At 32.1% G+C, this 13,990-nt stretch overlaps 1 protein-coding gene across 20 annotated transcripts in view; it reads right to left on the reverse strand.

The window, feature by feature from the left end:
* Positions 1–13,990, reverse strand: part of LOC126752976 (restin homolog) — a 31,852-nt gene that overhangs the window by 10,032 nt on the left and 7,830 nt on the right. For 4 of the 20 annotated variants that reach the window (XM_050464031.1, XM_050464030.1, XM_050464029.1 and 1 more), the window contains exons 3-10: positions 8,402–8,464; positions 4,237–4,374; positions 3,913–3,954; positions 1,841–1,993; positions 1,574–1,780; positions 1,339–1,504; positions 1,025–1,202; positions 744–803 (exon numbers count right to left, since the gene is read on the reverse strand). In XM_050464031.1, coding sequence (XP_050319988.1) covers positions 744–803; positions 1,025–1,202; positions 1,339–1,504; positions 1,574–1,780; positions 1,841–1,993; positions 3,913–3,954; positions 4,237–4,374; positions 8,402–8,464 — 1,007 coding nt within the window. Of the gene's footprint in view, positions 1–743; positions 804–1,018; positions 1,203–1,338; positions 1,505–1,573; positions 1,781–1,840; positions 1,994–2,060; positions 2,156–3,912; positions 3,955–4,236; positions 4,375–5,606; positions 6,036–8,401; positions 8,465–8,929; positions 9,002–12,451; positions 12,670–13,990 lie in introns of those variants that run through there. The other 16 variants (XM_050464034.1, XM_050464049.1, XM_050464039.1 and 13 more) reach the window with 15 other exon arrangements.

Below are 13,990 nucleotides of genomic sequence, written 5' to 3' on the forward strand. Positions count from 1 at the left end.
TACATTTTATTCATTGTTAGCACTTAGAAAAACTTAAAATTATATTTTAGTAACAACACATAAGCAATAAGAAAAAATAACTACATAAAGGTAAGGCGAAATATCGTCGGATTGGAGGAAATTACAGGTGTTTAATTAGTGCAATTATTAATATTCATTTAGCATTCACACAATGAAGTTGTATTTACCCACTGATAAATTGCGGTAATATTAAAGATAAATAATTTGAATCATACAAGCATGTACATATTTATGCACTCATTATGGTCATTTTTTATAATTACAGAAAACTTCTTTGTGCGAATACTCTGGAATGTGTATATATGTATGTATGGACGTATGTACATACACATATACATACCCATACATATCGTCACCTAAAATGCAAAGTAACGTATGACCAAAAAAGTGAGTGGTTCATTGACTACGATCCTCTACTTCAAATTACATACATATGTATGTCCAACATTTTTAGATTCTGCTATCAGATATAACCCTGTTTAAACCAATATTTAAATTTTGTTTCACTCATCTTCCATTTTATAACGTGTTCTATTATTTCCCCTATAAATTTCCGAAAACGTTGTTACATTATTTTGCATTTTAGGTGACGATATGTACATATATATAAAATTTTTTGGGTCTCAGTCCCATAGAAATATTTGGAATAATGGTCAAGCATGTACATTTATATTTCTTCCCAGCTTTCATGATCCATATATGTAAGATGTAATATAGCATACCTGCATGGAATATTGCGATTTAGGCGCGGCAACGACCGGCTTGATTGACAAAGATTTGCGCTGTATGAGAAAATAATTTAATTTCGTTTCTGTTAATTGATTCGATTAGTTTGGTTAATTGTCAGATCTTATGGTTATAAGTTATGAAGAGAAATATTAAAAAAATATTTCTTTAAATTTAAGAGAAATTTAAATTGAATAAATATCAGCCAGTGAGAACTCGGTTTTAATGTTTGGTTCATAAACGCCAACAGAAGTTCATCATAACGTCTTATTTATACCTGAGCATTCATGCGCAAGCGAGATGTATTTGTTGTTGCGATGCTGTTTATAGTACCAATTGAGTTGAGAGATTCTCGAGAGCCTGTTCGGGATAGACGAGACTTTTTGGATGATGGCGAAAGTGATACTTTGGCAATCGGCACGAACACTCCATATTTCGGCTTACATTCGAAATACCTGCGTAATTAGGGTATAAATTCATACATATGTATATATTTAGTTTCAGAACGTCAGACAATTTTTAATTGTTAATTAAAAGATATATTTTCAGGAAAAATCTGTGTTGTTAAGCAATACTTTGATTAAAACTTACTTTATACCATCGACGGAGCCATCATTTTTACCAGAAGGCTCGTCTAATTCCACACCACACCAATTGCCTGAAGCGAACTGCGTTTCACCCAAATAACGCAATATACCTGGACGACTACCGAAGCCAGACGACACAATAATGCGATCGCCAACTGCCAAGCCATTTTCTTGGTTATGAAATGCAATAAAAAATTATAATTAAATGAAAATATTAAAATGAATCTTCAATGCCATACTTCCCGGGCTACGTAGAAATGAACTGCGTATGCTGGCAGTTGGTGACACCGTACGTGAACGTTCTGGAGACATTTTTGCAAGTGGCGAGGTCGGCGTATTTGCCCCAGAAAGTGGTGCCAATGTGAGACGTGTTAAGCGCGAGAAAATACCCCGCCTTGGTTCGCATTGGAAATAACGTTTGCCAGCGACGCACCCATCATTTTTACCTTAAATAAGTATACGCAGTGTGTCACTGAAATGACTATTTTCGTCCGATGAATACTTACCGTTCGGTTCATCCAATACAATCCCAGCCCAATCCCCGGGTGCAAAATGAGTCTCGCCAATGTAAGCAATTTGTCCGGGACGAATACCGCCTACCCATACTTTCTGACCAATTATAAACTGTTCTGTATCTTGTGTTAGAACGGCACCATGATCTGAAGAAGAAAAAGTGGACCAATTCAAGGACAATTGAACAATTGAACAACTGACGAAATACACAACCGTGTTGCCTTTTGACCATTTTCTTGCAAATGACAACTAAATATGTATGTAAATTCTAATGATTGTTACATACACAACGTTTTACCAGATTTACAAACACAACTTTCATGTAAATTTTATGTTCTCCAACGAACGGTAAAACTTGTATGACCACAGTAATCTCGTCAGTGATAAAACGATCGACAGTTGTTGCGAATACAAATGCAGTACATATGTAGGTATGTATGTACATACATATGTATGTGTCTGGGTCTATGCATAGTGAATATAAGTACATATTTATTTTAAAAACTTTCCTGTCATTTTCTTCAATTGCAGGCCAGATTATCACTTATTTTATTTCAAGGCTAAACATTCAGCGTGTACAGTGAACAACGAGCGGAACTAACTGTGCTGGTGCATCAATGCATTTGAGTTGGAAGCGGCCAAATTGAGAAAAACTCTACGCGTAGAGAAAATATGAGCAGTAGCAAGCTGAATAGCATTGTGACCCTACATACATACATACACGCATGTGCAAGCTAGTAAGTGTATGTCTCATGGAATAAATATGTATGTATGTGTGACTATACTTATAGTATTTTGCCCAGTGAAACAACGAAGAGGTGAGGGTGTTGCAAATCGAATTTTCCAGCAATATACTTACATATACATACATACATAAATAGATAATTGCATGTATGTATGTATGTATGAGCGGGTGTGTAGAAACGTGCACAGATCAATTGATCACGAATCCACTCTCAACATTTGTTACATCCATATGTATGTATGTACTTACACATCGCTCTCCATATAAATATACATATACATATGTACACACGAACAAGAGTCTATAGGTACCATATATGTATGTACATACATATGTATATATGTACAAATAACTTTGGCGTTCTAATTACGCCATTGCACAACAAATATCGTCAATCCCCGATACAATATCTAAACAGATGGGCGGCGGGTGATGCGGTGTTGAAGACGACGTATACCGCCTTCATGAAATGTGTTCAAAATCATCAGCAAGTGTTGAAAATAATTTGGTATTGATTCCTGCACCTGTCTCAAAACAGTACACGGCAAGTAAATAATTCCAATTCAATCAAGCTCCGAAGTTGGACTGTGAAATCAGAGCGTTAGAAGGACAATATTTCTGTATTTTCTCTTTAAATATATGTACCTTTTATTTCTATTATTTGGAAACTTGGCACACTTACAGAAACATTTTTAATCAAGAATGATTCATACTAGTTGATTTGGTGTCAACTTCAGCTAAACAAATACAAGTTGTTATGCTAAAGCGACAACCGAACCAATACCAGTTTTTTAATGCATGCGCTTTACCCAATTAAGGCAGCAAAAAGTAGCACACATCTGATGCATCAAATGCAAATGCGATGTGAAGGCACCTACACCCGCGCTGCGTTACTTTAGCATTGGCATTGCAGTGGCGTAGCGCTGGAGTAACTGACACATACTTACATAATTGCGAAAAAGCACTGAACGCATACATTAAACTCGCCTTCATTGCCGAATCATAACTGCAAAATGCGCACTATTTATTTGAACACCCATCAAAGACGAAGCCCCAACAGAATGTTGCAAGAGTATAGGATGTTAAATACAAGTAGATTTTTATGGTATGTGAATGGTATATAGTAATTTGAATTCTTATGTATTTTGTGAACTTTTAATATTTGCTCGAAATGTATACATGTACATTTACATATACATGTGTTTACTAATATATAAAAGTTAGTACGGACTTGGCCTCTGTCCAGGGAGTTAAGTGATCCATATAATTTTCAAAATATATCTGAATACATATGAAACAGTTAGTAGGCGAACTGCTTACCTGAACTGCGGCGGCGCCCGGTGGCTTCAAGATACAAATCGACTTTCAACGCAAAGCACAGAAACAACAACGAGAACAAACAATGAATTACAAAAGCAAGAAAACAAAAGAAAAGATAAAAACACAAAATGAAAATCGTGAGAAACATATGTACGATGTGTATGTGCAAAAATATAAACATTTTAAACTTACGCATACATATACTATATACAGATATCTTGTAAGTGAGCGTTGAGCGGTCGCTCGATATGAAGAAAATCACGACCAACACTTGTAACACTCACCGACAAAATATTTTAGACGGATATACATATATTAACTTACAAGAGGTGTGGTGATCACCATCCCCAGATTTCAGGGATGTCGTAGTAGTTTTAGATGAATTACGTGACGATAAGTACTGATCCATTTCAGGGGAAAGTGAGGACCGTGTAAAGCGCTTCACAGTCTCCTGGTACAAATCTGTCGAACGTTGAGTAATAAGTAGAAGCAGATACATAGGCAAATAAGTACACATGCATGTATGTATGTATGTTAGTAGAAGTAGTTGCATGAGCCGGCCACGTCATTTTGGCATTTCACATCGGTACCAATTTATTCAAATAGATCACTTTCGCCAACATTAGGTTAATACATAGTACATACATATGTAAGCGTGTATGTACGAATATGTTAGGTGGCGTTAAGAGATCGACCGTGTCAGAAAAGTTGAGGTCGCATAACATTCGTGCCAAAATAAGCGAGAATAATTAAATATTTAGATGGGGCGTCAAATTATATGTGCAACTTTTCTATGTATGTAGCAGTAAACTTATCTGGCTAACTGGTTACTTGGTTTATTTTGCGCAAACACATGTGAATATTGTTGCCAAATGCACTAACAATAATTGAAAGAATTAGTTGATGTGATTTTGGTTAATATTTATGCAAGCGACATTAAAGCATAATTTCTTATGTTGGATATTAGTGTATTTAGTTTAATAGTTCCCCTATGTATTAGAACAAAATCCATAAAATAGTACCCCTTAGAGTTTGTAAAAAATTGTAGAATTCAAAGCTTTTGTTTAGTTACAAAAAACATTAATATCTCTTTGGAAACATTACATCCATATATATAGGTGTACACAAATACATAAACCAGACCTTTGGTTGCACACATTTTTTGTCTGAAAATAACTTTTACTGGGAAACTTTTAAATTAAATGACATAATGTTAGCTTCTAATAGAACCATATAGAAATTTTGCATTTGCGAACGGCTCACATAAGAAATAACAAAGCTAGTTCATAAAGGTGAGAAAAAACGGTAAAACCGGTATAATGCGAATTAAACGGCACTGTTTCGCCGAATCGCACAGCGACCATATCTCAAAAAACGTAACATAACGAACGAGAGAAGTTAGACATACTCGCACTACGTACATACATATGTACTTATGTACATACATACATATATGCACATATGTCCAATTTACAACTGAGACCTTGTGCATTTTTATTTTCCGTTTATGAATTTAAACTGGCATAGCAATTTTCTGAGTTACACGTATAGGAAGGAAAAGAAGACTGTGAACTCACACCTAACCTCACCTAACAGCACTCAGCAATCAACACGGTGCAGTAAAACAGGCGCAAAATGTCCTAAAATCTGTTACATTGACATCGTTTAACAAGTGGCAACAAGCTAAGGCTAACCTTTTCCTATTGTATCCTCCGTCATCACTTTATCATGTTGAAACAACAACATTTAATAATGTTGCCTCTATTGAGTGTCAGGTTAACAAGCTGCAACTTGTCCATTTTGGGATTAGATACATGGATCAGTGCCTGCCTATTGAAATTTACAGTGGCTGCCGTCCCTCTTTTTATTACTGTTTATCTACTGGAATATATTTAAAAGCACATTAATCGATTAAGAAACATTTTTCATTAATTAAATGATCATGTTCTGTCAGATACGATTTGTAGATTAGTTATAAAAACTTTAGCCAACCTTTAAATAACATCCTATGGGCGTTACGACGTCTATTTGGACTAGTGGATAGACATAATCACGCGCGCGTATGTATATACACTGCGCGACATCAGGTTAGCACATCTTCATCAACCTAATACAATTGCTTCTGATTTTTTGTTATCAATTTTTAGCTATATTATTGTTTTATTATTATCATATTTATACGAACAATCACTGGTAAGGAAAATAAGCGATAAGAATGTGAAATGAAAAAGTGATTTCCGGTGTTAACAAGTGAGCAATTTGGCCAACATCTTGCCAAATGCTGGTGTAAAAGTGAGCTTATCCGGTTCCTCGAAATGAAACACATGTACAGGAGCTACATATGTACGTGCGAAGTGCAATTTTATACAGTGAGTGCCTTAATCAGTAGACATCAATGTAAGAGAAAAGGTGTGAGGATGATTAGCTCGGTAAGTTTTCGAGTCTAGTCGACAGTATTCTACTAAAAACGGTATTAGTTGAAGGTATTAGCAAATCTTGATTATGAATTTTCTAAAATTATATTGGAAAATTTTACAAACTGCTACTCAATTGATTCTTTGAGATCATTCTCAACTAGGTGGGATCGACTCATTATTAAAATAATATTCAAATGTTAAAATTAGTTAGGGCATAAGTTTAAAAATATGTTAAAGAACATTAAATAAAGTAATATGTGCTAATGACCAAATTTGAATTATTAATTGTTTTTATCATAAAAAAAAAATATAAAATATGGTAGAAATATGTATGAAACACTAATGTTATAAGTAATATAAAACAAAAAGTTTTTTTAAACTTTACAGAATTTTTCTTAAACTATTTATACCTAAAGTGTGCAAACCAGTTGAAGCGCAGTGTATATTAAATACAACGATGGAAAAAAATTATATGATGACAAATCACATAGTTGCTTCAGCTTTATTTGAAAAATTTGTGGCGCAGTATGAAAGCCCACACATTGGTCAATTAGCTACAAATACGCTATATACTATACGTACATACATATGTACATTCGTACGATGTGGGTACGAATGTAGTGTGTATCATATACTTATTTAATTAAATAGTACTTAAATGTCTCAACTTAGGACTAATTTTATAGCTGAATATTTCCACACATAAAGAATAAAGCGCTTTGTAAGATACTTTTCATTTAAAACAGGTTCTACCCTTAATTAATTTATTGTTTAATTCATGTACGTACACTAAATTTTTTTCGTTTATTCAACTCTTGAGAAAATTTCCAATGATTGAGTAAGTTTCTGATGTACTTAACTTATCGTAGAGCACAAACGCATGTATGAAAACAAAAAACGAATTTGGCAGCAATATTGGGGTGATCGTATCTTCTGACATTCTTGAACAATGAAGTTACTAACCAAAAATTCCAAACTATCAAAAGTATGAAATCCACACGTTGTCCAGACGTTTCACTTTCCCATTGCATTATTTATATAGTGGGCCACAGCGGGGCAAATACATATGCAAACTTTTTTTAGAAACGTTATTTATTTCATAATTATATTGAATTTTTATACATACGTATGTATGTATATATACAAGTATATAGATATACATATGTATATAAGGTACAGGTTAACTGAAACTGTTGCGATTATCTCATCGATTCACTTAATAGAAAACACGAATTTTAGAAGAACAGATAAGAAAAGATGAGAACAATATTCAATTAGGTTGACAAAACTTGCACTTTTCGACATCAACAATTTAGTTCACTCATACATACATATCGTCATCTAAAATGCAAAATAATGTAGCTTTACTCTTCATAACTTTACAGGAGAAACGAGATAAATATAAACAGAATATATGTATGTATAAACTAATTATATTGAAACAAAATTTTAATTTTGGTTATAACTTGGTTATATCTGATAGCAGAATCATAATTTTTTTTGCATATGTAGTGGATAGCAATCAATAAAAAACTCAATTTCGCATTTTTAGTTGACGATATATCTATGTTCATGCTTACCTTTTTATATACTATATGTAGTATGTATATAAGAAAAAAGTAGGCGGTAGTACTTCAAAAGGAAATGTATAATATGCATTGCTGATTATGTTAATTAAAAAAAATACACCTACGAAACATTTATATAAAAAAATAGCTATTGAGTTATAGTACATATGCAATTAGTATATATTTAAGAAATGTTTTCCATTAAAGGGCTAATGCATATTTTGATAACTGTTGCTCTAATTTAATATATGTATTCTCGAAATATAGAGTAAAATTAGCTTAAAAACTCTTTTCTTGTTCCATATAATGAAAAAATTAAAATTCATATTGGTTAGTTATTTATTAACATTAGGAGTTACAGTGCAACAATAAACTGAAATATGAGAAAATATAAAGGACTGTGCATAGGTATCAAGCATTTGAAATAAATTAAAAAATCATGTGATGTTATGGAATATCTGTTTTTTATAAAAAGATACAAGAAAAACGTTTGCAATACTGTACCTGTGTATGCTGAGTTAATAGAGCTCAAATTGCCATCGCTTTCACGACTCATGCTTTTTGAATCTGTAAAATAAAATTAAAAAAAAAAAAATGAAAGAGCGTGACGCAGGCAAATAAGGATAAATTAAAATTCGGGATAATGCGGGAAATTAAAAAATTATCAAGCCCAACGGTAAACTGTCAAACAAAAAAAATAATAAATTTAAATTAATAAAGTAAGCTCTGGATTATTCAGAAAATGTAAAACATATTAAGATTTATTAAAAAAATTAAAATATTGTACAACTTTCAAACTTCGCATTTTATGTACATAACATAACATACATACATATGTACATACATAATTATTAGTTTTGTAAAGCTTAAAGTTCTCAGGCTGTTCGGTTACACTTTACATTAACATGTTTTGTACGCAACTAAAAAATATGGCATTCAATGTTGTTAATAGAAAGAACTTGAGTTATAAATATATCGTATAAGCCGAATCCGTATAGAGGGTTCATGCGGTTTCTCTGAATTGTTGCTTACCTGGATGTTCAACAATTATTTCCAGGCTCTTTTCAAAAATATTCTCATGAGTTACAAATCAATTTAAGTAGTCTGGGAATGGATACAAACTGAGAATAAGCACAACCATTCAATAAAAATATGTTTGCAGATAATTACACTATCCATATTAGTTAGCAAAACATGCGCTATTATTACGCTATAATTTTATATTTATTCCGAAATTTACGATAACACATTGATTTCAAAAATTTACGTGTTATTAAAATCAAGAGAGGTAAAAAATTCATTATTCATATAGTTTCGAATTTACAAATGAAAATTGTAATATGTCCTTAAATAGTTGTTCCAAGGTCTAAATAGCAGCATATACCTTTCAGTAGACTACATATGTATGTAATTCTCTTTCAATGTTTTTGTATAGTAATTAAAGCCCAACTGACATCAAATTAGGCAATAATGCAGCGTAAATTCTGGAGTTGTCTTTTGTAGAAACTTTTTGCACAAGTAAAATTAACAATAATCAGCAAAAATACACAAACATGCTTGAATAAGAAATAATTATAATTGATTGCTTTTGCTGTAAGTACACAACATTCATAGCTTATCAATGAAAGTGTTGGAGTGTTGTTGGCATACCATGGTTTTGATTTCACTTCGCTTGTTACGTTGTGTACATTATTTTGTAAATATACGCGATAATTAATAGTTTTTTGTGTAGGTTACACACGAAAATACCAACTTACGTTTACATAAAATCTTAAAATTGTATATCTTCTACAAATGTGATACACAGATAGCTTGTGGTCTAAAACCCCTAACTACTAATATACATACATATATACATATATTTTTTAAGTAAGGATGTAAGTGAAATTCATACTTCGTTCAATTCCAACTCAAATGATTTTATTTAATTGAACTGTCACTTCGTTAGCTGACGGCGAACACGCTCATATTTGCCTTTTTATAACAATTCATTCACAAATATACAAAATAATAACAATGATTACTAAAGTTAAAATGGTAATGTACACCGTCCTCGTCATTGAAACGATTATCCATAATTCTCATATGGATGAGAAATTTTATATTGACAATCAATTATACATACATGCATATTCAAATATTTGGTATATTATTCAGAGAGCTTACCCGCTTCTACGAACAAAATGCAATTTGCGTAAATCTCCACGTTACGGACGGTAGAAGCTGTGGTGGGTTTTCATTTACATACGTTGAAACAGCAACGTTGCTCAATTGAGAACAACAACAACTACGTAAGGGCCGTACGTCGGTGACTAATGCTTCATTTAGTTACATGCTCAAAACTGTGGATCGAATCAACTGATTACAACGTATATATGTATCTCATGAGGCTGCATTGTAAATGAACCGCTCACCACCGCTTCTATCGTCCCCATCTACCGACCGTATACTTGGATATCTGCGAAAATTGGATTTTTTACGTAGAAACGAGTCAGCTCTTTCTCTTTTCTCTTTTGCAACACAAGGTTGCCAATAGTAATATATTATATTATATCTTGTACTAATTAAAAAAATTAGCTTAAATTTATTTGAAATATTCTTGAACTAACTCGAAATTAAAGTCGAATACAATTATTCAGAAAAGAAAAAGAAATATGATCAAGAAAGAACAACAACTAAGTTGTCAGTACGCAAGTGCGGTATGTCGGTGACCAAAGGAAGCATAAATGAAGCATACGTTGTCACTACGGAAGGGCGGCATATCGGTGACTAAATGAAGCATAAGTCTGCTTATCATGAACTGGCAAACCAACTGATGATCAATCAGCAAAACTTTATCTAAAATATGGCTCACCCTGTATGCAAGCTTATTGATATACAACCGCAAGCGTTTAAATTAAAAAGTGCTAAAAATTTATGTATGTGACTTACAATCCAATGCAAATATTTATGTATGAATGTATGTGGGCTATAGTTTAGTAAATAAAATTATTTTCGAACCAAAGAAAATACATTATAAATAAATTTTTGGTTTACATATGTATGTGAGTATGTAGATTTCGTGATTTTGACTCTGAAACCTTTTCTTTATTATTTAAATTCAAAGTGTATGCATACTACATATACATAAAACTGATTATTTCAGTTTATTTATGTATGTCAACGGGTATCGAGTTTATAATATGTATATTCATAATTAGTGGTTAACCACGAGAGTCAACAAATAGTATACCTACACACATAATCATAAATACTCTTCAGCGAAGCTTAAATTGGTATGGAAATATCCTAAATAAAATTTAACTAATCAGAGAACCACCATCAAATCAAACACATACCGCGACTTGGGATTTTATTATTATTTGTGATTTCATGCATATATGTACATACATATGTATATGCATTGGCCCAAAAATAGAATATTTGATGTTTCCAAATTAAAATGTAAATATAACAATTTTAAATCATATTTAATAAAAACATTACTTATATGGAAAACTCATACTAGTTGTAAAGTTTCTAACCAGTTGCATCGTTGCTGGACAAAATCTCCCTTACATAAACATATGTACATATGTATATGTAGATATGTTAGTATTTTTCTTCAAAATAACCCATATTTTTAACCAAAATTGATTGGTGAGGGCTCTTCAAGATAACTACGAGGGTAGAAAAACCATAGGTAACAGTATTCTTCTTGGATACTTATAAGGTAAGCAAGATTATACCGCGTTTTATTATTAAGTACATGGATATGTGCTTTTCAAAAACATTTGTATAAATATTGTATATACATACATACAAAAGTATTATAAATTTTTGTTTACATTGTTTAACCCTCGGTCGCCTCTAGCAAGCAAGAAAATGAATGCGCTTTAAGGGTGGAGGAAACACGAATGCTTTTCTGACGATATACATATGTATGTACATACATACATATGTATTTAAAATTCCTTTACTAAAGCCAATGCAAGATAATTACCGTCAACAGGTAACAAATCTAAATTTTTAATTTTTTTGAAACACTTTGAATGGAATCCCGCGATTTTTTGAGAAAAACGAATGTAAGACGATAATTATTAAAAATTTGGAAAAAACTTTGCGGCGTTATCGCGTAAATTATGTTCAGAAATGTTATAATAAAATACCCGGTAATTTCATCAGTTTTGCTTCATCTAATTTGAAATATTATACACTCTATTTAGAAATAAAAAAATAAAACTTCATTAAAAACATTCAAACAGCCATTTCAAAAGGTTCTTCTAAGGGATTAGCTAATGCTCTATAAACATATTATACGTATGTATGTATGTACATATGTATGTATATGTATAATATCTTTATTTTTTATTTTTGCGCTGGTTGTGCAGATTTGTTAACAATCGTCTGAACATCTGAACATTACACTGAATACAAGATATGTATGTGTTGTAATTGTTATTATTTATTAAACTCGTATTTGGCTAATTCTCCACAGCTTTATTTAATGGATACATTGCCAGTATTTCACTATTTTCTTTCTTATTTAACACGATAATATAACAAGAAAAACACCTTATATTTATCATTAACGAAAATTATGCCAATATATAGTCTTCTCCTAACGTCGTAAAATGATTTCTCACCGAAGTTTCAAGCGTTAATTTTTTTTACTAGTATGGTATATATACAAATGTATAATGTACGTTTTATATAAATTTCTATTTCGCATCAAAATTCAGGCGCGTGCACGTCTGTCTCGTAAAATGTCGTTGGAGTAACTAAAAGTTTCTCCGAAGCACCTTAAAACCGCTTACTAAGCTTTGTTGTGAACTAAACGAGAGGCAGCACCGGCGATAACGAAAACAACAAAACCACACAGCAGTCACATATGTATGTACATATTATTCAACACCATAAACATCATTATGGCATTCATTAAAACATCATTACTAAATTTCCAAGTACAATACATACACATACAAAAATAGAATATATATACATAAGTAATTTTTGCTTTAGTCTCCAACGCTACTACGTTTGCCAAAGAGTCTTTTTGATACTGTAGCTGATGTGGATTTGTGAGTAAACAATTTACGGTATCATAACGCAAAACTTACTACCAACGCAAGGTGTGTGTAAGCGTAGAGCTTAAGACGCCTAGTACTCAGACTTCTTCCATTTTAATATTTTCGTAACACGTTGCATAGAGTGTAAAAGTTTCGTTAACGACCGCAAAATCGTCTTGTTCGTAAATATGTATATAAAGTGAGCTAGGTAATTATTTAAGGCAAAAACCAAAATTTAGCAAAACTGATTGCTAATATGTGGTTGAAAATTGTTTTTAAAAATTATAATAAATAAAAGGTATTCCTGAAAAAATTATGGAAAACATTGCATTTCATAAAATCTTGCCACGATGTGGAATTGGATCAAATCAATAACACCACCATCTCCCATATACACATATGTATGTACATACATAGGGCAGAGGGAGGAGACCTAAGGTTCACCGCAAAAAGTGGATCATCGATATGCTACTACAAAATTTTGGCTAAAACTTCATTATCACAAAGCATTCATACATACAGTTACGGACAATAAAAGAGAATCAAAGGTTTTGTTTTGAAACAATTTTTTAAATTTTTCATTTATGTAGTCACTTTTGTTTTTGTATAATAACAAATGTAATCATATGAAGTTTTAAAAAAGAGGGAAAAATAGAATTGTCGAGTTTTACAGTTAACTTAAAAAAAGTAGTGTAAATTGTGTGCCTAGTGCTTAATGACAAAATAACAGAATCTATAGCGAAATGGTTTCATAAACGAAAAATATTAAATTTAAAAAGTGTAAAGTAAACTAGAGTGAAGCTGAAAATTAAAAAAAAAATAATGGTTCGACATTCTATGGTCTGAATGCAAAATGAATATGATAGATAATGATGGTTGGACGTGAGTCCGACGTCCAAAAAAACAGAGAATTGTATTCACATATGTACATATGTTCCACAGAGTACCGGAGCATATTTCAGTCTATGCCTGGAAGATGTGCATCTGCATTAGACGATAAAGTGTACGCTTCAAAGTACTAACAAGTCTTTCTATAAGTTTTTGT

Source organism: Bactrocera neohumeralis, chromosome 3 (assembly GCF_024586455.1).
Source record: "Bactrocera neohumeralis isolate Rockhampton chromosome 3, APGP_CSIRO_Bneo_wtdbg2-racon-allhic-juicebox.fasta_v2, whole genome shotgun sequence".
Taxonomy (NCBI): domain Eukaryota; kingdom Metazoa; phylum Arthropoda; class Insecta; order Diptera; family Tephritidae; genus Bactrocera; species Bactrocera neohumeralis.